Source organism: Lynx canadensis, chromosome D2, assembly GCF_007474595.2.
Source record: "Lynx canadensis isolate LIC74 chromosome D2, mLynCan4.pri.v2, whole genome shotgun sequence".
Classification (NCBI taxonomy): Eukaryota; Metazoa; Chordata; class Mammalia; order Carnivora; family Felidae; genus Lynx; species Lynx canadensis.
Genome location: NC_044313.2, coordinates 17,445,481 through 17,469,329, shown reverse-complemented (window position 1 = coordinate 17,469,329; position 23,849 = coordinate 17,445,481). Strand labels below are relative to the sequence as shown.

At 48.2% G+C, this 23,849-nt stretch overlaps 1 protein-coding gene across 27 annotated transcripts in view; it reads left to right on the top strand.

Annotated features, from left to right (window-relative positions):
• TCF7L2 (transcription factor 7 like 2) overlaps positions 1–23,849 on the top strand; it is a 201,465-nt gene that overhangs the window by 160,319 nt on the left and 17,297 nt on the right. For 24 of the 27 annotated variants that reach the window (XM_030334055.1, XM_030334060.1, XM_030334058.1 and 21 more), the window contains 3 exons: positions 14,470–14,602; positions 16,905–17,007; positions 18,988–19,074. In XM_030334055.1, coding sequence (XP_030189915.1) covers positions 14,470–14,602; positions 16,905–17,007; positions 18,988–19,074 — 323 coding nt within the window. The remainder of the gene's footprint in view (positions 1–14,469; positions 14,603–16,904; positions 17,008–18,987; positions 19,075–23,849) is intronic. The other 3 variants (XM_030334056.1, XM_030334067.1, XM_030334079.1) reach the window with 1 other exon arrangement.

The following is a 23,849-nucleotide window of genomic DNA, read 5'->3' as shown; positions in this document are numbered from 1 at the left end:
GGGCGGACGGACGGACGGACGGGGCGGCGGGGCGCGGGCGGGCGGCGCGCGGTGGCCGGTCCCGCCGCCTCCCCGCGCGCCTGCCTGGCCAGTGCCTCGCATGCTCCCAACCTTCACCCGGTTCGCTCGTCACTTTTGCAGTAACTTTAACATTGACGTCCCTTGACTGGGAAGGTGCCGGATGGAGGAGGTCTTTATTTTCTTTTTTTCCCCTTAACTCTTCCTTTAAAATAATAATAATAATAATAATAATAATAATAAATAACGAAAAAGAGAAATCGGCAGTACTTTTTTACTCCGAACTTTTAGCTCGTGACCGTGCAGACCTGCCTGTAGTCTTTATTGCTTCACTCGGAAGTGCCTGTTTGGGGCCGGGTTGGGGGGGAGGTTCGCTTCTTTTCGCCCACCAAGTTAAAGTCACTGATGCTCCACCCTCCTGGCTCCCCTCCTTCCTCTCTGTCCCCAAATATTTTCGTAAGGGGTCCGCATTTTTCTGCGTTTCATATGCACTCGTGCAAGACCCATCTCCCCTTCCCCGCGTCTCAAACTTCCTTATTTAAAACAGAACACCAGAACTTTGCCGCCGATGTGGATGAGGACCGCGGGATGAGAATGGGCAGTCTTTCCAGCTTCTTACTTTACTTCTCCACTTGATTGTGATTTCATGCTAACAGGAAAGGAAACTCTTACTCTCTCTTGTTTGGTTTTGGTTTGGGGGAGTTGAAAAAAAAAATCCCATAGAACTTGGCAGTATCCGTCAGCTTTTTATTTATTTATTTTTCTGGAAATGTTCTAAGTGTGGGTGTACTTCTGACAAGTTGGGGCACCCCTGGGGTGGACTCGGGATAGGATGATGGGACCGCAGATATCCTGAAGCAGTTTCTTAGGAGGGAGTTTGAAGAAATTCACCAGATTTCCCTGTTCTTTTTAAGGAGGAGGAGGAGGACTGTCTGGAATGTGTTGGCTCATCTTGCTGTTTCCATTTTCCTTGTCTTTTGAGAAAGCCAGAAAATACCGAGTCAAAGTTGCCCGTCCTGTTTGCTGCACTTTATAAGTTATTGTTGCTGAATGATTGGGAGCTGTCCATCAGCCGGGAGGGAAACTTGCAGTTTACTTAAGAAATTGCATGTGTGACAAAGGCAGCTGCCGAGTGTGGTGGTCTTCGTGAATAGAGGGAGGGGAGGCAATTAGGGGCTGTGTGGTTGGGGCTTTTTACTTGTCAAACTGGAGGCTCATTGCTTTTGTTACCGCCATGTAAAGGGAAATGGCAGGGTTTTGTTTTGGTACTGAGGACCTTAAAGATTGCTGCCTGACACACCGGAAGGCCGGATAAGTCTAGAAAGAGGGGCCACAGAGCAGTATTTTTAAAAAGAAGAAGAGAAAATTAAGAATTCTCACTTTGGGTTATCTTGAAGTCCTTCTAGCCTTTGTTTTTGTTTTTGGGGGGAGGGTGGGGGTGGGGTGGAGTGAGAGTTCTTAACTCGTCCGGTGTGTTAAAGACTAACGTCAAGAAAAGAGTCCTATAAACAGGTGGGCAGTCAGATCGGCGAATTAAGAACGCCTCCCCAGTGTCAGGTGTCCCGCCGCCAGAAGGAACCAAATCTTTGCCACTGGTTTTGCTTCACGCAAGGCAGGTCCAGGAACCCATGTGGCGGTGGGCAGGGGTGTTCTCTTACCTGCATGCAAATCGGAGTTGTGTGTTTGCTTTTGGACAGGGTGAAACGATTTAACACTTGGGGTGGGAGAGGACCCGAAAGGCTCATTTTGTCCTCTGCAAGTTTCTTCTGTCTTTAACCCCTCCTGGAGCCACCCTCCCTCTCTCCCCTCCTTCATGTAAAAGAGGATGATTTCAGGCCTGTGATGTCTGAGTCTCTCAACTCCAATTAAGTTAAACCCACACAAATGTACCCGGCCCTGGATCCTATGAGAGCCCCAGGAAAAGTAAGTCGGGTTTGTGGGATTTAGGGCTAGCCTTTTGCATTCCTCTGCCTTCTCTTGTCTCTCTGCCTGTCTCTGTCTCTCTCTGTCTCTCTCTCTCTGTCTCTCTCTCTCTCTCTTTCTCTGTCTCTCTCTCTCTCATTCTGGGGAAAGCTCACAAAACTCAACAGTCTAAAAGCAAGTTAACGGTCTGAGTGCTAGAATGTCAGGGAGCACAGGAAGCTTGCATTCTCCTTCCACAGAGGTCAGTTGAAAATCTTTCCAGCACAGTCTTTTACTCTAGAAGGAAAAGAGGGTGTGTGTGTGTGCGTGCGTGTGTGTTTGGCAGACAAGGCCCTACCAAATGTCACTCCCGTGTCACTGTGACAAGAAAATATGCTTCCCCCCCCCCTCCTCTTGCACTGCAGCCCTCTCTAAGAAATTTGTTTTGAGGGATTTGACAATCTTGCAGATAAAGTGCCTGCCTACTGCACTCGGTTGATCATTTTCCCTCATGGCTGACCGTAATTTCTTAGCTACTCTTAGCGGTAGCTGTGTCCCTGCCGCCCAAGGTAACGGGTGAGGGAGGGGGACTTGGCTTAGGTGCCCTGAGCTGGCTGGGGAACATGGGCCTTCCCCCTTCCTTCACGGATTCTGTAGTGGTAAAGATTAGAAACTAGAAGGAGTTTTTTCTAATTAAGAATTAAAAAAAAAAAAATTCAGTCTGCCACTAGTTGAACTAGACGGTGAGGTTTCTTTTGGCTTTGTTTTGTTTAATTTTTTCGTTTGGTTTTTGAGGGCTGCTGCGTGTGGAAGGGGGCTAATTAACAAAGTAACGATAGGCACCGGGAGTGAGACCTTGGGAGCATTTTGAGTGAACCAGGGCAGAAATTTGGAGCCTTCTCTAAAGATGCTTTTTTCCAGCTCTTTCAGGGAAAGGCATAAAGGGAGGGGAAGCTGGGAGGAAGAAGAAAAGTGAGAAAAGCAGTAAGGGAGGAGGAAAAAAAAGCTGGCCCAGTCCCATCTTGAAGGTACAGAGAAAGTTTTTTTTTTTTGAGGTGGAGAGAAAGAAAACCAAAGCTATTATGTACCCTAGGGATACAATTTTAGTGGGCATGGAAGATTTGAGTGGGAAGGGAGGCACAGTGGCCTCCGGGCTCTCTCTCTTCCAGCAGTTGGGCGGTTGGCACCTCCATTTGAATTGCTGGGTGAGTAGTGGGGTGTGCGTGCGTGCGTGCGTGTGTGTGTGTGTGTGTGTGTGTGTGTGTTTGTATCCTTGCTTATGGTCTTGACCATTAAACCTCAGTTCCTTTTTTTCTTTTCTTGTTTTAAATTCAGACGATGGGAAGGAAAAAACAAAGCAAGAATAAATGGTCAACTCAAAGTTGTGCCCTTTCACGCTATACTTTTCCATAGCAGTTTTGGGGGAGTGGGGAGAAAGGGTTAAAAAAAAAAAAAAGATGCGGAGAGAAATCGTGACTCTCATCACAGTCCTTCCTGCTACACAGCCATGCAGAGCCCGCGAAGCCGGCTCCCCAAGTACGAGGAAGGAGTAAACTGGGATCCGGAAAGGGGTGGTGGGGTTTAGGATTTCTTTTAACAAATAAATTTCTCTCCTTCACCCACCAGGGTGGGCTCCACTGGAAGAAAGAGAAGGGAACATGACGTGGCCTCAGAGAGGAGCATACTTTCAAAGCTTGAAAGGTCTTGGAGCGTTCAGGCTTTCACAGTAGCAGGGCTTGTGTAAACTGTATATTTTGGTTTCATATTTAATGCTAACTTTCTGTTGCTCTGTCTTTATAGTTGTATTTATTTTCAATCTCCAAATGTAGATGCCGGCCTTTCAGGGCTACAGTCTTGCTTGTGGTGTCTGTGTTTTCTAAACTTCGTAGGAAATGTGTTTCGGAACCCTGAGCAGGAGACCATTGTGGTGTTAATGATTAGGAAGAAGGTCCTTTTGCAATACCAGTTTGGGGCTTAGGTTACACTGTTTTCCGCTCAACTGTTGGGTCAGATCCTTTGCCACAGCTGTAAGGGCATCCTCGAATTTGGAGGCGATTCCTATGATTACTTTCATTACTATTTTTTGCTGTTGAGTGGCCAAACACAGAAACGTTTGCAGTGGTCAGTCCGCTCTTAGATCCGATCTGGGGGGAGGGGAAGGAAAAAAAATGAAATCTGCAACAGACTCTAAGAGTCCTTGTGTTTTCACGATCAGGAATTCAACCCTAAACAGCCTATTAAAACCCAAAGTGGTAAATAACTTCTGTGAGTCAAGCATGAAGGAATGACAGATACTTGCCTTGGTTTTCCTCTCTGGTTGTGTGCAACTTTTCTAGTTCAGTCTACGATCGTGTAAACTGTCCAGAAGCGTGGGGAAGACAGTGCAAGCTGGCACCGCAAATGTGGAAGTTGTGTTGCTGTAAATTTCCCAACCCAGCGCAGTCTCCCTTTCTGAGATTCCTGAAAGGTTCCAGACCTTTGTTTACTCAAATTACTCGGGTTACTTAATAGCAGTCCTGCTGTTTCGGTGGCCGCTAAACCTCCATTCTTGATTTCTCATGAGAAAGGAGTTGTTTGAAAGGGTGAATTCCCGACTCCAATGATACAGATATTATGATCTTTGTATTGTCACAACAGGCTCCTGCTTCGGCATTTTCTAGAAGCAGCAGAGCCTGCAAGCTTATATTCTCAGGGAAACCTCCCTTTTGTGGTTTGGGGTCGGTGGGGGGCCCGGCTGAGCTATGTAATGGAATTCTTTCCTCCTGCAACATTTTGGAATGTGATGAAATCTTGCCATGCCCTCCAGATTACATACTTCTGCACACATTTGAAAAAAATTTTTTTTTAATTGGACTTTGCCTGGGTCATTACTTCCAACTCAGCTTGCTTTCAGAGAGGGTCATGTCCTTTTCACGTGTATCATTTATGGAGACTGTAGATGCCCACTAAAGGGTGCCCATGTGTGGGAGGGACACTAACTTGGCAAGATAGAGAACAATGCAGCCCCCCCTTTGCACCCGTCGTTGCTGACATCCTGCTGAATCCAGGGGTTTGACTCATTGGTGTCCTTTGGGCCACAGGAACACGTTCATCCCTCCTCTTCTGTTTACCTGCTCCTTTCTAGGGAGAAATTCACCTGCTCTCTGAAGGAAACAGCTGTTCGAAAGAGCTCTTATCAGACTCCCATGTAGCAGGCATGAATTTCAAATGCAGTACTGTCTAAATTCAAAAGTTGGGCACAGGGTGTATTAAAAAAAACAAAAGACATTTTTATACAGCTGGTCATTGTAAATAAATTAGAAGAGCTGTATCAGGTTTTGTTCACTACTTTCTCGAAATCCCCAGGATGTAATAACCATTATGTACTTAAAATTTACTCTAAATCAAAATTGGTGATTTCCTTTCCATTATATTCAGGAATCCCTAGATTTGGGGTTGTTGGGGTTTTTTTTTTTTTTTTTTGGAGGGGGGTGGGTAGCCTGGAAATCATCATTAGTATTTTTTTTAAGTTGTTTTGAATTTGAGCTTTTGGATTTCTTCATTTGGAAGAGGTTAGTTTTATTCTTGGCTCTGTTTTGCAAATCTGCTCTCCTAGGAACAGCTGTACCCTCTTACCCAATTCTCAAACATTCTCTGTAAACTTGGACACTCAACAAGATTGATTATGCTAACACGAATCATTTAATACCCAAGTAGTAGAGAAATATCTTGCGGGAGGGTGGAGGTTGCGAACCACCGGGAAATTACTTAGGGGTGAAGTGGCCGGTTCCTCATCTTGGCGACCTTGTGTGGAGGATTAGGACAGTCAGAGGACCCTGTTGTGCCTGCCGTACCCCCTCACTGACCTCCGCCATGCTGTGGCATGTTCCTGGAGGGACGCGGGCAGGAAGAAAACCCTGGGAACTCACTGGTCAGGGGCCAGCCTGGACCGGGCCGGCCAAGACTGAAGCTTGCACGTGCTTTAAAGGTTAGCTGGGGGAAACACAATGGGATGCTTTCTTTTTATTGGGAAATAAATGAGAATGAGTGGAAATAAATTATGTTTAATGAACTTAACTGGAAGTAATTGTTCAAGAGCCTGCGAAAGCACAGCTTTGCTGGGTCGGCCCTCGGCTGCGGCTCTCACAAAGCCAAGCAGCTGGAGCACATCTTTATTTTCCAGGTTAGAATGTTCCCCTTCGGGTGCCCACTCCCCCACCCTGACACCTCCTCCTGACTCCCAGCCTTCCCCTCCTCCTTTTTGGGGATTAAGGAAAGATCATTAAGAGCAGAGTTTGGCCCCCTAGACCCTGAATGCTTGGCAATCTGTTCTGTGTGTTACCAGCTGGATTGTTAGATTGTGGAAGGGACCGGGGGTTGGGGGGGGGGGGGGGGGGGGAGAAGAAGGCCAAGGGCTTAGGATGGTTTGAGTTAGTTCTATGTATATGCATGTGTGTGAGAGAATTTGGATGAAAATTGACTGCACATTTATTCTCTCTCTGCCTGCCCTGTTCAATCATTTCCCCGCACGAAGAATTTTACTGCTTGTGTGAGTATATGAGAAACTGTGAGTCGGCAGAATTTTGTAGAGAGCCGGAGAATCTCTCTTCCTCTCCTTGCTGTCTAAATGGAGTTGATTCTGGGGTTGGGGGAGGGTCCAGCCATCCGTAGTTTGCAAAACAGAGCAGCAGCACCCTGAGTCAGGCCACCTTGGGTTGCAGAAGCTGTCGTTTTGCAGCCTGGTGGGTTTGTGCCCGAGACCCCCAGCAGCGCGGCCAGGTGAGGTGAGCTGTGCAGTGGAGTTGCAGGGTGGGCATTTGCTGCAGGTCACGGGCAGACCTCCTTCCTCTTAACCACCTCATTTCTCCAAGCAAAACTTGGACCCCGCGAAGCCTTCTCTCTTATTTATTATTTTCAGTAGCCATGTACATCCCGTCCAGGGAACGTGTGCCATCAGCGGGGAGCAGGGCCTTCGGGAGCAGCAGCATTTGACCACGAGTGGGCCCTGTGCGCTGCACTAGGCGGGGCCTAGCTGCCTGGGCTTCCACAGCTGGGAGGAGAGAGGGGCAGGGCAAAATGTTTCCAGAAGCCCATCTGGCCAAGCGTGGAAGGCCGCTGTCACCCTTTCCGTCTGTGTGTGTAGGAGCTTTGCAGGATGCGGTAGGGAGATGTTCAGTAGGTAAGCAGGGATGGGTCTGTGCGTGCAGGCCCGGATCCAGCTTGCCGTGAGGGCCTCCTTGACGTCATTCCAGAAGCGGAAGTGGGCGCTAATGGTCGGGAATGGGTGGTTGAGGCCGGGGGCTTACTTTTGCTGACGCACCACCACTCTCTGGTCCATAGCCTGAAAGAATAGGACTAGTTGAGTCACAAAGGGTTGTTGACGAGTAAGAAACAGCCCCTCCTTCAGCTCCAGCCCCTCCTCTTCAGCCGTGGCTCCAGTGACGTGCGAGCGACATCATTAATGTTTTGCTAGTCGCCATTGGCCTTGGTACAGCTGTAGTAAGCGGCATCTGGCAAAATGCACGGGGATGAGCTATAAACCCATTTTTTTCACGTAAACCTGGAATGAACAGTGTCCCTTCCTGAGGCTGATTTCAGACCCTGGGAGGGCTGGGTAACAACCAAAGACCACTGAAGACCTTCCACGCTGGGGGGTGGGGGGGAGAAGGCGGACAAATGCCCCTCTGTGCCGCTTTTGTTTTATTGTGCTGGGCTCCTCAAGGCACTTTCTGGCCCCATTTTTCTTCTGCAGAAAAGGAGAGCAATAGGGGAGTATTGAGGAGGAGGGCCGGCAGAGAGGCCGGGCCAGCAATGGCTCTATTTGTTTTCAACGTCTGCTGATTAATAGGTTGCGAGGTGAATGGCCAGCTTTCATTCCCTTTGGGTTCCCCACAGTTACAGAAGGTTGCGGGGCTGGGGTTAGGGGAGGGTAGCAGGGAGATCTAGAAGTGCCTGAACCAGTCTTTCACCCGCCAGGTTCCACATGGCGAGCCCCGTTTGGACGGGTGTGTGGGCGCTTGGCGATGAGGGTGGCACGGCCGAGTTGCAGAACGCTGGGCTTAAGGGTTCTCCAGAGGTCAGAGGTCAGCCACAGGGGCGCCCCCTCCCCACCCCGCCTCCCCCCACTGTAGTCGGATGAATACTTCGGGTCGAAAGGCTTTGTGCGCTTTGAGGGCTGGTAAAGGACCCTTTTTTTTTTTTTTTTTTTTTTTTTTTTTTTTTAATAATTTTAACCATTCAGTGCTCAAAACCCATAAAGGATAATGAACAGAACTGGGGAAGGCTTTGCTTTGGGCAGCAGCCATTTCTCCAGGTAGAAAACCAAGCCCTAATGACTTATAGCCAGATGAGGATTTTTGTTCCCTTTAAATAGGTACTGTTGACTTCATTTCATGGGTTCGGGGTTTTTTAGTTGACTTTTTCTTTAGTTTCTTGTCAGCCGGAACTGACGGTGTGTGCGAAGTGTTTATCACCTGATCCCTGCGGGACCCTGCTACTGCTTCTGTCTCTCTGTTTGAGGTGCAGAAATATCCCATTAAATGTCCTCATCCCCCACCTCCTGTAATCAGCCACATGTTGTAAAAAACCCTGATAAAAATCCCTGGTGCCCTGTGGCAAAGGTGTTCTCACCGAGGCAGGGAGCCCCGAGCTACTCTTAACTTGGGGTCTGGGGGAGGCAGGGAGGACAGCAGGGAGCACTGTTTGCTGACACTGGGTCTAGGTTCCAGAAACTGGTAGGTGGCAGTGTGAGGAAGCCTCACACTTTGTGAGTCCTGAAGCCTCTCTGTCCGGTTGGGAAGGTCGGCCCGGCCTACGCTCATGGGGTGCAGCATGCACGGTGGTGAGCCCCACCCCGGCGCCAGTCTCTGGGGGGGGGCCAGGTCGGTGAGTGTGCAAGACCTGGAACCACTACCCCCCTCGAGCCTGTGACCTGGGACACCTCCCGTATGGAACTGATAAGAGCTGCCAACCGCTTGATAGGTGTGCTGATGAGGACTTGATGAAATCCGTCCTACTCAGCACCGAGGCGGGTCTGGCACCAGGGCCGCATTCAGCAGCGAGGAGGAGCTGTGCTGGGGTTGACCGTAGAGCCTCAGCAGCTGGTCAGGGCTCCTCTCTCCCGTCCTCCCCTCAGATCGTCTGGACGAAGGGGTCTGGGTGGCTCTGATCTGGACAGCGGGGCCTAGGTGGCTCTGAGTTCCAGGTGCTCGCGGTGTGGGGGTGTATGGGCGACCGCAGCATATGACTCCCGGACCTTATGTGGAACATTTTATTAATGTTGGCCTTTCACGTGGCCCAGAGTTGCCTAGTTTTCATCATATTCTTAGCGGGTTGGATGCTAGTAACTAGGCTCGTCCGGCAGCTTTCGATGACTGCCACCATCCCGACCTTGAGTGTATGTTAGCTGTCGCTGGAGGTAATGACTTTTTTTGCACCCCTTAGGTAGTTGGTTTTCTTTTTTCATTTTATTTATTTTAGAGAGAGAGAGCATGAGTCTGGGATGGGGGGGGGGGGGGGAGGAAGAAAGGGAGGGGGAGAGAGAGAGAGAGAGAGAGAGAGAGAGAGAGAGAGAGAATCTTAAGAGTCCAGTGCGGGGCTTGATCCCATGACCCTGGGATCATGACCTGAGCCAAAATCATGAGTTGGACTCTCAGTCGACTGAGCCACCCAGGCACCCCACCCCTCGAGGTAGTTTTGAAGACATACCTCATATTTAGATAAAGTAGCTACCTAAAAAGTACCTGATTCCATGTTGCAGTTGTTTGCGTTGAATAGCGGACTCGGTCTATAAAGAGATAAAAGGGGGACAGACACATATTTCGTGGGCTCTTTATCCACTAACACCCCCAGCATAGATTGTTGCATTTCGGGAAGGTCGTCTGTGTCCTTCCCCTAAGAAAGGTACTTTTCACGTTTGAATTTTCTTTGGGTGGTGACATTTTTGAGCACAATCCTTAAAGACCTCTTTATGGAAGTGGGAGCTGTAGCGCCCGGGTGTCTGAGTCGATCAGGCGTCCAGCTTTTGGTTTTGGCTCAGGTCACGATCTCACAGCTCTGTGGGTTCGAGCCCTGCATCGGGCTCTGTGCTGGCAGCACAGAACCTGCTTGGGATTCTCTCTCTCTCTCCGGCTCTCGCAGCCCCTCCCCCACGCATGCTATCTCTGTCTCTCTCAAAATAAATAAATAAACTTAAATTTTTTTTTTTTTTTTTTTTTAAGTGAGCTCTGATCGCAGGGGAGGGGAAAGTCTAAGGGACATTTTCTATTTGGGTCGGTTGGTGTTTGATTGATACGAACTCTGACTTCCAAGGCCCTCACCCTGATTCTGGAATGCCCTTGGTCATCCCCAGCTATTTTTATTTAACTTTCAGCTCTTCTGTAGGCATTCTTATTTATTAGCATGATAGAGTAATGGTTTTTCTCAAAAGAGGTAACAAATATGTTTATTAATTAAATACCACATTTTTAAGAAGGGCGTTTCGCCTGACAGAGCAGTGGCCAGAAAACACCCATACGCTCTTGCCTCATAATGAACATCTTGCCTTTGAAATAAGGAGCGCAGTCTGTGGATGCATTTCCCCTGTGGGAATCCGATTAGAAGATACTGGAAGGGTAGCCAACACCACCTTCAGTGTGCCCTCATCAGTAGTACTCGCTGGACAGTATTTTCTTTCCCAAAGCTTTTTGTACAGGCCTGTTGTTGGTATCTGTATAGGCATGGGCCTTAATTTTCACAGCACACTCTGCGGTCGAGCCCGTTCCCATCTAGAGTTTAGAGAGACAGGACAACGGCCTAAGAGAGGTTGTACAGCTAGAGGGGTCAAGTAGAATTTCGACCTGGGTCTTGCTTGAATTCATAGCCTTCACTCTTGGCCACCGTGCATGCAGGCACTCATGGTCACCATGGTGCATGCCAGGGGGCTCTAAAACCATTTTTAAGGCACTCTTCTTATAAAGTATAAGACTAGCCCGTTTCTGAAGGCCTGTCTAGCTTAGTTCTACGATTCTGAGTAGACGCCGTTTTAGTCAATGAATCTGTGAAATTGGTCCTGGCCTTCTCTTCTTCTGATGTTTACGGTTGCAACTCAGTTGTCCTTCTGCAACTTAGGAGTCTCGCCACTCCACAGGCTGGGCGTGACAGGAGACACAGAGTTCTAGAAGGCACAGTCTTTGTCATTAAGGAACGTAGCTACAGCGGGACCAAGAGAGGTACATATGTGGCTCTAGCATGGGCATGATGTGACATAGAAAGAAAGGGCTGTGGGGTTCTGAGACTGGAGAGACAGGGCATCTTCAAGAAGAACATACTTCCATTCACAACAGCAGTCCAGGTGTAGGCAGGTCATATGAGAATGGTGAGTAGACCCTGGTTTCTGTAGGTATGACTTTATTCCTTCCCCTGCTTGCTTGGGAGCTGGTCAACCTGCAGAGACGCGTGGTTTTCTAGGGACCAACCTGGCATACAGTCACGATGAGAAGAGAGAACCACGTCGTGCTAGGGCTCCCATTTGCCTTCCTCTCCTAAGGCTGGGTAGCAGCAGCTCAGGGTCCACCCCCTTCCGTGCTAGCGAGTCTTGACAGGAAACTAACCCGTTGGCCAAGCTTCAGGGTGCAAAATAACATGAAGGCGATGGTGTCCAACTTTTGTCATGTGCCTATTTGCCTTCCCCTCCTAAGGCTGGGTAGCAGCAGCTCGGGGTCCACCCCCTTCCGTGCTAGCGAATCTTGACAGGAAACTAACCCATTGGCCAAGCTCAAGGGTGCAAAATAACATGAAGGCAATGGTGTCCAACCTTCATACATATTTCTAAGAGGAAGAGGGAAAATGAACTTTCACGTCCTACACTCAGTGAGCTCTCCTGTCACCCAGATTCTGTCTTCGTCTTTTGCTAGACAAATAGAGAAAGGTTTTCTCTGCATTTCCTTTTAGTCCTTCTTGGAAGGCAGCCATGGAATTGGTGCTTCTGAGCTGTAGACAGACGCGTGCCATGGGCCACTTCTCCCTAACAATAAACTAATAAGGAACAATAATAAACCACCATTCCTGTGCTCACCATGTGGTAGGTTCTTCCTGTGGGCTTTCGTAAGAACTAGGACTTGATTGGTGATTAGGACCCCAGGTCTCTTAACCTTGGCACTTGTCTGTGGCCACGTGGTTCTCTGGTCTAGGGGTTCATGGCTGAACAGGTAGGGCTGCCACGTGAGGTCCTCAGGAGGCCGACTGGATGCCTGGGTCCTGAGCCCAGATCTACTGAATCCGGTTCCTGCTGAGAGATTTCCTAAGATTGGCCATCCAGATTTGTGACAAGTGTCCTGAGAGATGCTTGACTCAACCAGAGCTGAGAACTGTAGGTGCCACTGTCAACCACCAGCCCTTCTAACCCCCATCCCGTGCTTCCTTCCATTGCTTATGGTGGTCCCGCTGCCCAGAAGTCATTCAACCTCCAAGTGACCATCTTCCCCGCTTTGGGTTACCTGTGGTTCTTCCTACTCATCTCCTAGTTTTACCCACACTTACTTTAAACTATCTGGGATCAATCTGCCTTCTTTCATTGAAGCAGGTGTGTATCTTTCCCACCAAACAAAAAACTTCTGGAAGGTGGCAATAGTCACTTTCAAAGGAAAGTGGTCTTCCCTCCCTCCAGCTGTGTCTGCCCTGTCTTCTCCCTCCCTCTCCTTTCCTCTTTCCCCTCTCCACCCCAGCCCACAGTGAGAGTTCATTTGCTGGTTACCTTTCAATCTGTCCTGAACAGAAATGTTCCCCCCGAATAATCCTCAGTGCATGTTCATAAGGTGCTGGCTTTGGCCTTGGGGCAGCAGCCCCTCACGCTGCTGGCTGTGGCCTTGTTCAGACCTTCATGGCTGCTAGGGAGGTGTTAACCAAAACTCCCTCTGCTTTGGTGCTTTTTAATTTCAGTGCTTTGATTGCGAACTGGTAATTCACAACATAAGGCTCTTTGAGCAACCAGCTAGCCTCCTCTGAATGTGTCCACTTGTTTATGGGAATCGTTAAACCAAGCTGTTTTAAGTGTTGACTTCTTTCTCTGTAGTTTTTTCTGGAGCATCTAAGAAGGCCATATTTTCCTTTCCAAACATGCTCCTGAAAAAAGTTAGGAGTACCTTTTACCAATGCCTTCCCCGCAATTAATTGTGAGAAATACTCTTTCTATAGTATACCCCTTCCTTATTCATTAAAAAAAAAAAAAAAGGACAAGAAGACAAATGCACGGCGAACGAACTGCTCCGTGGTCCCTGAACTCGAGAGGCACTAGTGGGCAGCACTGGAACCTTACTTCTTTTCTTTTAATGCAATCCCTTTTCCTTGATGTTAATGCAAGTTGTGCCTTCCTAAAAGTAATAAAAGGAAATGAAGACACGTTCTGAAATGAAACTTGACTCTAATCCATTCATCATCTAATACTCGCCTCTTTATCTTCGCTGGTACCTAATCTGGTTAAATGTCCCTGTTGTAGGATTTTAGTGAAAATCCTCTATGGGGAATAGGGTTTTTTTGCAATTGGATTACTCTCAGTAAATGGCCCAGTAGTTCGCTTGTTTCAGCTTAATTTTTTCTTTGTGATCTTGCTGGGCTAAGTTATAGCACAGCAGAGCGGAGGGGGTGGGGCGGACTGAGAGAGGGGCTGGGGGGAAAGAGGAGAAGAATTCAGGAAGGTCTGGTCATGGCAACTGGAAAGATCTTAGCAAATGCTTTTCTTTTTTTCCTGCTTCTGTCTACCTGTCCACCCTTCTTGAACATAAAAATGCCTGTACTTTGTTTTCTAGAACTGCCCGTTTCTAATCTGCACACCTTTTATTAGCCCAATTTATCATCATCCAGTTAATTTATTAGCGTTCCCCAATGACTTCCTATGAAATTCCTAATGAATCAGGGCTGCTGTAATCTGCATAAAATATGCAGGTGCTCGCCTGCCAGTGTAGGGCTTTCTGGTAAAGTTCACACTCCCAACCAGACCAGGAATGGGGCTTTTCATCCATGCTGTCTGTAAAGGATTGTAGCATGCCCGCTGGCTCCCAGGGGCAGGGGGAAGTTAGGAGCGGGGGGTGGTGGACAGGGGAGGCCGAGTGGGTGGGAATTGGGCCCTGCCACGTTTCTTGTAACAGAAGGTTTTCCTAGCTGGTCCCCTGGGAAGCCTTGCCTGCCTCCTGAAGGTCCCTCCGGTGGGGTCCTGGGGTCAGAGATCCCCCCCCCCCCACCACCACCTGCGGGAACCCAGTAGGCCTGGGAGATTAAACCCCCATTTCCGATTTACCTGCCGACTGGGAAGGTGCACACTTGGGGTCCGTGACGGGGTGGCTGTGGAGGAGGCATTTTAAAAGCCAGGCTCTGTAGGGAGGTCAAAACGGAAGCACGCCTGCCCAGAGAGCTGTCTTTACAAATATCTGTTATTTTTAATGCATGGATTGGGGCCAGGGCTGCGGGCGGAATTGAGTGCATCTTACAAAGTCCAGGAGGGAGGGCGGGGTCCAGGGAGCCCACGGGTCCTGTGTCCCCCAGTGTCGAGCCGCCACGAACCAGCATAACGTTGGCCTCCTGTTCTCCTCCCCACAGTCGAACAAAGTACCGGTTGTGCAACACCCTCACCATGTCCACCCTCTCACGCCGCTCATCACGTACAGCAACGAACACTTCACCCCGGGAAACCCACCTCCACACTTACCAGCCGACGTAGACCCCAAAACAGGTAGGCGGTGTGTGTGATGCCAACAGGGTGTGCGGGGTCCGGGGCCGCCTGGCCTGCTGGGAAGGGATGGGGGGGAGTTCGGGATGGGCTGTGGGCCGTGGCGGAGGGACTCCTCATTTCCCCTCCTGGGGTGCGGAAAAGAAGCTCTTTGGGGAGACCAGAGCCTGGTGAGGGAGTAGCCTCTCCTATGTGGAGTGCTAACAATCTCTCTAGGGCCCAGAATGCCCCAGGAAGGGCTGGCTATGAATCACGCAGTGTTTTCCAGGAGTAGCTTGTAACGAACTCCGAGAGCCTCAAACAGACTTGGAGGCGGGAGTAGTTGTGGAGGCATCCCATGGCCTCCCCCTCAGCTTCTTGGGAGCACAGGAGCCCCAGCAGCATGGCTCCCCAAAGCCCTAGTTCCCTTGGTGGTCAAGGGACTCCAGTCACCTGACAATGACTTATTGCTGCAGCCGGAGGAGACCACATCACTGGATCCCGCATTCTCTTTGCTGGTTTATTTGGGTTCTTCGTCCCCTGCGATATCCTGGGTATCATCGAGCCCATTATACAGACGTGAGAACTGGAGTCCGTGTTTTTCCTCATTGCAGCATGGAACAACCCGCACAGTCTCAGGCAGAAGGCGTCACGTCATCCGTCAGCCTTGGCGCTTTTCCCCTCCTTTCCATCCCACATACACATGGGCTGCTTTTTCCCCCAAAGAGGGAAACAGAGAGGGCAGGGTCACTGGCCACCCTCCCCGTAACAAGATTTGAAACCAGAAGCCGGCCACAGCTCGTAGCGGGGTGGCCATGGGAGAACAGCTGAGGCCAGGACAGGCTGGGCGGTGCACTGGGTAGGGTTCTTCTAACCAGCTAGTTAATTAGAAGGATGAATTTTAAATGGCTGTTACCCCGTGTCATCTGGTCAGAGGGGATTGTTCGGTGTTGAGCTGAGGTGGATTGCCCATTCATGCTGCCTTTGCCGCCCCCAAACGAAGCCACACGTTACCTGGTGTTCGCCAGCCTCTGAGCCCCCTTTGTGCTCATGGGGGACCTCGCCTAGTACTTGGATGGCTGGAGGAGGCCGCCAGCCGGCCCCAGGCTCTGTGAGTGAATAGCAGCATCAACGTCTCATTTAAATAATGGTAGTACAGGGAATAGCTTTTAAATGGTTATCGTAAAACATATGATTAACGTCTGCAGACTGTTTACTTTTCCTCTGCGAACATTCTTTCAAGTGTGCAAATGGCTTGGTGTAGGGTCCAAGACCAGCTAATCTGTTTGGTTTTTGTAATAGAGAGAAAGCAATGTCTGCATGAAAATGTCACCCAGGGAGACTTAACTTACAGATTAAAAGCTTCCTGAATGAATTAAAAAAAAAAAAAAATGGAATAGTTTTCATCCACGGACATGCAGCTTACTACCTTCAATAGCATTGTTCGTTTTCTTCCCACTTCTGCTGCATAGATCAAGTTCCTCTGTCGGAATTGGTTCTAGCGCTCTAGCTTTTCCCCCCGAATCGATGGCAGGATGTGTGCCTGCGGCGTACGTAAGCGTGCAGTGGGCCACGGGCCTCGGGATGTGCCCAGATGTGCCTCGAGAGCCTTGTTAGCGCTCACGATGCGGCAGCACCTGGTCAGGTAGGGCCGATTCTCCCAGGTGCCTCTGCCCTCGAGAGAATTAGGTTCTAGAGTCGAGCCTGCCAGGTCTCCAGCATCCGCTGGAGTCCTTTCAGTTCAGATTCTACCCTGGAGAAGAGGCTGTGGCTCGTGGTGAGTTTCTCCCAGAGCTCATCGTCTAAGCTGAGGTCGGAGACATTCTAGGGGAGTTAACTTTTTTGAAAGAAGACAAGAGTAACCTTTCCAAAGGCCGTAACTTAAAAGGTATGTTAGAAACCTAGGGGAGTAACTCTCGTGCAGGCAAGTCATTAGAATTAAAAGGAGTGAAGGCACAAGTTGGGAGGGCAAAGAGAATTTATATGACTTGATCACCTACTATGTGCCAAGCCCGTCAGATTTGTTTTTTTAGCTTCAGTAATCAACACTGATCACATAAGGCAGAAATATGCAAGATGGCATTTTCTGAGTCTGCATTTACCCAGCGTACCCATCCATCTAGAATGAGATAAACCAAGTTTTCAAGGTAGGGCGGGGAAAGATAATGAATGAAAGTTAGCCACAACTCTTAACGATCACAGTCCCGAAAAGACTCATGCTAGCGTTACAGAAGAGATGTGTCCGTCGTCCCTTCCCTGTTCCCATCCCCTGACAGTTTCTTTTTCCTTCTCTTCTTCGTACCTAAAATGCTGCTTCTTCTCTCAGGAATCCCACGGCCTCCGCACCCTCCAGATATATCTCCGTATTACCCACTATCGCCCGGCACCGTAGGACAAATCCCCCATCCGCTAGGATGGTTAGTACCACAGTAAGGAGTTCCATTTTTTTAATTCCCTTTTTGTTTCTTACATGGGCATGCTTATTATTTATTCCGTGCGTGTGTATGTGTGTGCGTGTGTCTCAGAAGACGGGTTGGTGAGGGAGGGCCACAGTGGGATATGTTGCAGAGATGCTCCTTGAGGTGCCCTGTGGGGAAGCAGGTGAGTCAGTAGCCATTCAGATGGGTTTTGTAGGAGAAAGGTCATTGATACTTAGCATTCTGAACCCACAGTCCCCAAAGACTCTAGGCTTCTCTCTGTGAACAAAGGTGCCCTTAAGGTACTTGGGGAATTGCAAAAGGCTCTGAGGGCTTCTATCAAAGGAAGCTGATCATGGCACTTCTACCGGTGGCAGCCCACAGTGGAGTCCTGTCATTCATTGGTTTGAGGCTGCACGAGAATGGGAACAGGCATAGCGTGATTTTGGAATCCAGGGGTGAGAGGTGGGGGGTTATCCTCTCAGAAACCCCTAAACCCCAACACCATCCCGACCTTTACTCCCAAGGCTGGCAATAAGAGTGGAAAGGTCTGTCTGTTGAGAAGTTCCAGTATCCAGCTAGGGTCTCCCTGGGGTTCTTGGTTCACCTGATTATGAGGGGCTGGGGTGGGGGGGGGAGGGTCTGGAATCCCCACTCCAGCATGTGGGGCCTTCCTGAGTGTCAGCCGGGGTTCCTGGCGGCGTGCAGGTCTGCAAACTGCCTTCTATGATTGGTCTTCCTATCACCCAGTCTTGCTTTTATGGTACCATCCATTAACCTTCCTTAGACAACTTTTAAAAATGTGTGTTTCAAAACCAGAGTAGAAAGGCCTTTAATGCATAAGCATACTGGGCGCGCGTGCGTGTGCATGTGGTCTCTGTTTCGTGATTGTGTTTTTGTGTATGTGTTTCTCCATGTTTATCAGTGATCTCTACTCTAGGAAGCAAGGACAATTTGTTGTCTTCACCAGAATACCTCCTGGTAAAACTCTGAACTTTGGGTCTTGGGGAAGATGCCCTTTGAAAGTTCTGGTGTAGTTACCTCCCCCACTCCTGCCCCTCGCCCCAGTCTACCCTTTTTTCTCTAGTTGAACAGACACTGCCCTGCTGTGTGAAAAGTAGCTTGTATGAGGTGGTAGCCATACCAAATACCAACCATGGCTGTACTTCCTGTTTCTTTCTTTCTCCTTCGTTTTGTTTGGCAGGGTAGACATGGACGTGAGTTTGTGTCCCGTTTCTTTCTCGGAAAATGGGGCCATTCCTCCAATAGTTCTCTGTCATCGGTTGCCCCGTTCCGCTGATGGGGAGATATTTGAAGGCTAGATAAAAAGGAATAGCCAACTCAGACAACCCTCTGTCAGAAAAAGTTGTGTGTCTTTCATGAGGATGCTATTTTGCATGTTGCTGTATTTTTTAATTATTGTAATGAGGTGTGATTGTCTATTGGTTACCCACAATTCTTCTTGGGGACTCTCCCCCCGGTAACTCTTGTCAACACTTGTTAATTTGACAAAAGGCTACAAATTAAGCTCTGTTAATTTAATGTTTTCTCACCGAGATCTAAATACTGAAAGAGGCCCAAAGCGCAACTGAAGTCCTTTGATTCACTGTACTTTATTTTGGTATAAATTTACATTCATTATTGTTTTCCTTTGGATGTGTAGCCCTCAATTAGTGTGATGGCTCCATTAAAGCAAGCGAGACTTCGCCTTTAATTATTACAACAAAACACCTAGTTTCAGCTTGGGGAGAGGGTCTCTATTGACATAAGCAGAGGTTATAAAATTTAATTAGCCATTCCTATCAGATTTATGGCATTCAAATTGTTCTGTGTTTCTTCCCTTTGATCCTTCCTGTACAATCCCCAAGATTTTTGTTCTGATCAAATGAGAATAAAGCTTACTGTGCAGAGAGAACTTTCCCTTTTTCTTCTTTTTCTTTCCCCCTCCCCCCCTTGCTTGCACTCTCTTACTTTGTGCCCCCCTCTTTATAGGCAAGGTCAGCCCGTGTACCCAATCACGACAGGAGGATTCCGTCACCCCTACCCCACGGCTCTGACTGTCAACGCCTCCATGTCTAGGTGAGTTCCAAGAACGGGCGCCTCCGACCACGTCGACCATGGGTGACTTCTCGGAAAGTTCTCTGGCTAGCTACCAGGCCATCCGGGGGCGGCTCCTTCGTGTAGTTCCAGTGGTGTAAGACCCAAAGGGCGCGTTAGGCTTTATTCCTAGGAAATACTGAGAAATTAATCTGGACTTGTAAGGTAGGTGATGTTGAAGTCTCGAGGTCGAATCTCGGACTCCATCAATGGAGCGGTTTTTCCTTAAGAATAACCTCGCGGAACTTAACGATAGGACCTCGCGGAACTTAACGAAAGTGTCGTTCCTCTGTTGCCCCATGCTGGGTAAGAAAGGGAAGGGTGAGGGTAATTTTATTATTGTGTAAAGGACAGTCTGAGGAAGGGTGTGCCCTTTTCAAAATCCAGACTCTTCACTGTCCACAAGCAGGGACACCCCTGCCCAAACACAGCCCTCTCTAAAGCAGCACTGTCATGTAGAATTGTAAGGTGAGTCCCGTATGGAATTTTAAGATTTTAGTAGCCACAGTTTTTAAAAGGTTAAAGGCGGGGGGGGGGGGGGGATTAAAAAAAACCCCAGGTGAAATTCTTTCTAATGATGTATTTTGTTCAGCCTAATATTGTCAAAACATTATCATTTGGACATGTTACCACTGTAAAGCAGCTACTAAAGAGATGTTACATTCTGGTTTGTACTTCGTTTTTGAAATCTGATACGTAGTTTGCACTGAACAGCACAACTCAATTTGGACCGGCCACGTTTCAGGTACTCAAAAGCCACGTGTGGCTGGTGCCTACCATATTGGCCTGTGTAGCTCTAAATTTTGGAAAGTTAAAAAAAAAAATCACGTGTGTGCAGAGCAAGAATTTGAAGAGAACCCATCAAATAACCAGCAAAGAATTCCTACACCCTGACAAAGGACAGAACGATGTTTACTCTCCTTAAGAAGGGACCATCTTCAACTTCTAATTCAAATATTGTGGCTTAACAACCTCCACACCGACTTCCCATACTTGGTATGAGATGTTTTGCCACGTGGACTTGGATATAAATGGTGAATTCTTCTGTTAAAAAAAAGAAAAGTCGTGTGTGTGTGCATTCGTATCTTTTTAAGGCTATCCATATGTGTGTAACACACACACATATACCCACACATGCGTACCTAGATCTTTCGGATCCCCTGTTCTCCTTTTCCTCCCTCTAATTAATTCTGGCTAATTTTTCAGTGAGTGCTAGTTTATTTACAAACCGGTTGGCAGCAGTATGTTTAAGTAGTCACTAATTGCTCCTAATGATAGTTTTATTTTCTGTTCATCTGATTTTCAGTCAAGTTAATTAAATCGGTGGAGGTTTAGACTTTCCTGATGGGCTGCAACAAGTAATCCATTTTGATGATGGCCCATAATTAAATTAGCATGCATTACATGGCAAGGATGCTGCCCTAGCGTCTTCCCCCAGTCTCTGGAGTCAGCATGGGAACCCAAGGCCAGAGGAAGGGACTGGGGAGACAGGACAAGACAGCTCCTTTTCCTGCTTACAAGACCGTGATTTCCGGTGGGGGGGTGGGGGGGAGAGTAAGGATCACTTTTCGTTTAAGAAAAACAGGCCGTAGAGCCCACCTAACATTTGTCATAACACCACGGAGATCACATAATTTTAAAGATCCCACTTCCCAAGTGTGATAAACGGTCTCCGTTTCAAAATCCACCCCAGCATTGGTGAGGCGGGAAAATGCTAGTGTGTTCTCTTCTCCAGCGAGAGGAGGAAGGTTATATTCATTAAATAATGTCATCACAACCTTGCAAAAAGCATGGGAACGAATAGGGAGTCTCCCAGGAGGAGAACTGCTTCTGAGCGGCCCCTAATCCACAGCTCATCTTCCCGGCAAACCAGCATTTACACCGCGCACCTGATTGTTTTTCATGTTTGTTTATTCGGTGCGTTCTAGAGGCTAAAAGCAGTGAAATAATCGGAGGATAGGGATTGGGGTTAAGCTTATCGATTGAATTATCATTAGGAGGTTAGTCGATGATTTAGAGGTGGGCAGGGGGGTGGAGGAAAGGAAGGAAACAGTGGGAGGAAAGGTTAGGGGCTCAAGGTGCAGGGGGGAGGCCGCCGATTCCCCAGGTAGGCCTTATGAAAGGTAGCTAGTTAAAAAGCGTATACAGCAAATTAAATACATTATTGTGGTAATGGGGCGACAGAAGTATAGGTCTATTATACTTATGGCAGTTATAGGAAATGTAGGCAGCTTGCCCTGTTCCAGAACACCCTTTGATATTCATTCTATTCAGCAGCGGGGCCAGGACTTCTCAGAATTAAGTGATGGGTCATTATACTTTAAACACCATGGAGAAGCCTAGATTGGCAATTAAACAGCTCTTGCTGACACTCACTTGTGCCACCCTGTGACCCCCTTTAGATTGAGATGTTGGAGCTCCGGGCCCTCAGCCCGCTAAATTGGTGCAAGGCTCTTCTCCTGACGAGAGCGGGCTCTGAAATCTGCCGGCTTCAAAGGGAGAGAGATCATGTATAAACCATAATGTGGGTGCACCGTGGCTCACAAAAAATAAGGCAGGAAGAGATGAAATGTTACAAGTGCAAGGGGGAAAATGAGAGAATAATGACAAACCTAATGCAACTCAAAGCAGGATTGTTGCACGGGAAAATGCATCCCACTGCTTGTGCATAAAATCAAGGCCGGCAGATGACATCCAGTTAACAGAAACGTGTCAACAGTGAAGTGAAGTGAGCGCGAGCAAGAGAGGAGCCCCTGAGACAGCCAGAAACAAAAATTAGTTGTCCTTAACAAGTTAAGGTTCATCATTATATTCTGGCTTGGAGCCATAAAAGCAGACGGGGGTATATAATGAGCTGCTTAGAATTTTTAGGGTGTTTATTGCATTTCATGAAATAGTTGTCTGCAGAAAGGAATTTCTTAAGCAAAGGTATGCATATAGATCCCCCCCCCGCCCGCTACCCCACCGCCCCATTTCTTTCTCCGCTATGCATTTTTCAGATATGTGAGTATGTGTGTAGGCATGTGAACTTGGAAGCATTCGTTCCTCATGGCCGCGTCGGAAATTTTGCCCCACCCCAGAATGTGCTCGAACTGTGGTATCTGCCTGTGGTGTTTGCTGTGGACACACACGCACGCGCACACGCACACACGCGCACACACACACACACACACACACACAGTATTTTCTCTCTCTCCCTTCTCTCACCCTTTCTATCTCTCTCCCCACCCTCCCCCTTCTCTGTCTCTCTCCCTCTCTCCCCACCTCCTCTGTTTCTGTCTCTCTCCCTCTCTCCCCACCTCCTCTTTCTCTCTCTCTCTCTCTCTCTCTCTCTCTCATATGTCTGTACACATATTCTCATTCAGCAAGAAGAGAACATATGTATTTGAGGAATGTCAAGCCTTTAAAATTCACAGTAAAAGCTGCCACTCTACCCACCACTTCACCCAAGGGCTTCCAAGAACACATGTTCTTAACTTATGTTTCCTCAGAGGCCCTTGCGCAGTGGGAAGGAACAGGGTGTAACATAGGAGCCCAAGTGCCTCCCGAGGGTTTGCTTTTCATTTTTTCACAGACAGGGAATGGAGATTGTTTGGCTTTTTTGTTTCTCTCCCTCTCTCTCTCTCTCTCTCTCTCTCTCTCTCAGAGTTTTTCTCCCCCCCCCCCCTTTTTATACCCTAAAGGATCTACATGGTTCTTATTAAAAAATCATGTCATTGTTACCAAACTCTGACACTGGCTTCCATTTGTAAAGGCAGTGGCAGGAGAGGGCCACATCAGGATGGAATTTCTGAGTCAAATGTCCTCTGTGATTCTGAGCCCCTTCAAAAATCTACATCATTCACTGGCATTTTCTCTGTTGATCGACAAAGATTCAGTTAGTACTTTAATTTTTTTGTTTTACCCTTTTGCAAACTAACATTTGCTGCATTATTTGGATTAAACAGAAACTGGGTTCATCTCCAGTCCACATATGAAAAGCCCCTTGTAAATCTAGGATCCTCTTGAAATCCCATCTTGATAAACCCTTGTTACCACTCCCAGTTGCCACCGCACTTGGCTGCCTAGAGAGCAGGTGTCCGTTCTCCGGATGGTGCGTGAACTGTTCTGGCTTGGATTTATTAAGAAAGCATCAACTGCTTGACCCGGGTTCTCCTTCACCTGCATAGCACCCGGCTTGCTCACGTGTGTAATCTGCCTGGATTGGAGCCTGGAGGCAGCCATTTTGTTTTCGTTCAGGGTTCTACCCCTTTGCCCCTCACCCTACTATTCTCTGTGGTAGTATTCTTTTAAAAAGGGTGGTTCTTGTAACCCAAGCATATCAGAAAATGTGAAAGCTGTTTGATCCAGTTGTTAGTTCACAGATGGGCCAAGATGAACATTTTACAGTTAGCACGTGGGGCGCCTGGGAGGCTCAGTCGGTTAAGCGTCCGACTTCGGCTCAGGTCACAATCTCGCGGTCCGTGAGTTCGAGCCCCGCGTCGGGCTCTGTGCTGACAGCTCAGAGCCTGGAGCCTGTTTCGGATTCTGTGTCTCCCTCTGTCTCTGCCCCTCCCCCGTTCATGCTCTGTCTCCCTCTGTCTCAAAAATAAATAAACATTGAAAAAAAAATTTTTTTAATTAGTTCTTTATGTTCTGGCTAGTCTGTACTGTAGGGAAATGCCAGTTCAGGGCCTAGTGGGGATTTCAAAGAACTTTCTTAAAAATGGACAGTTTTAGAGGAGAAAACAACCTCTATGCATATATTTACAATTTTG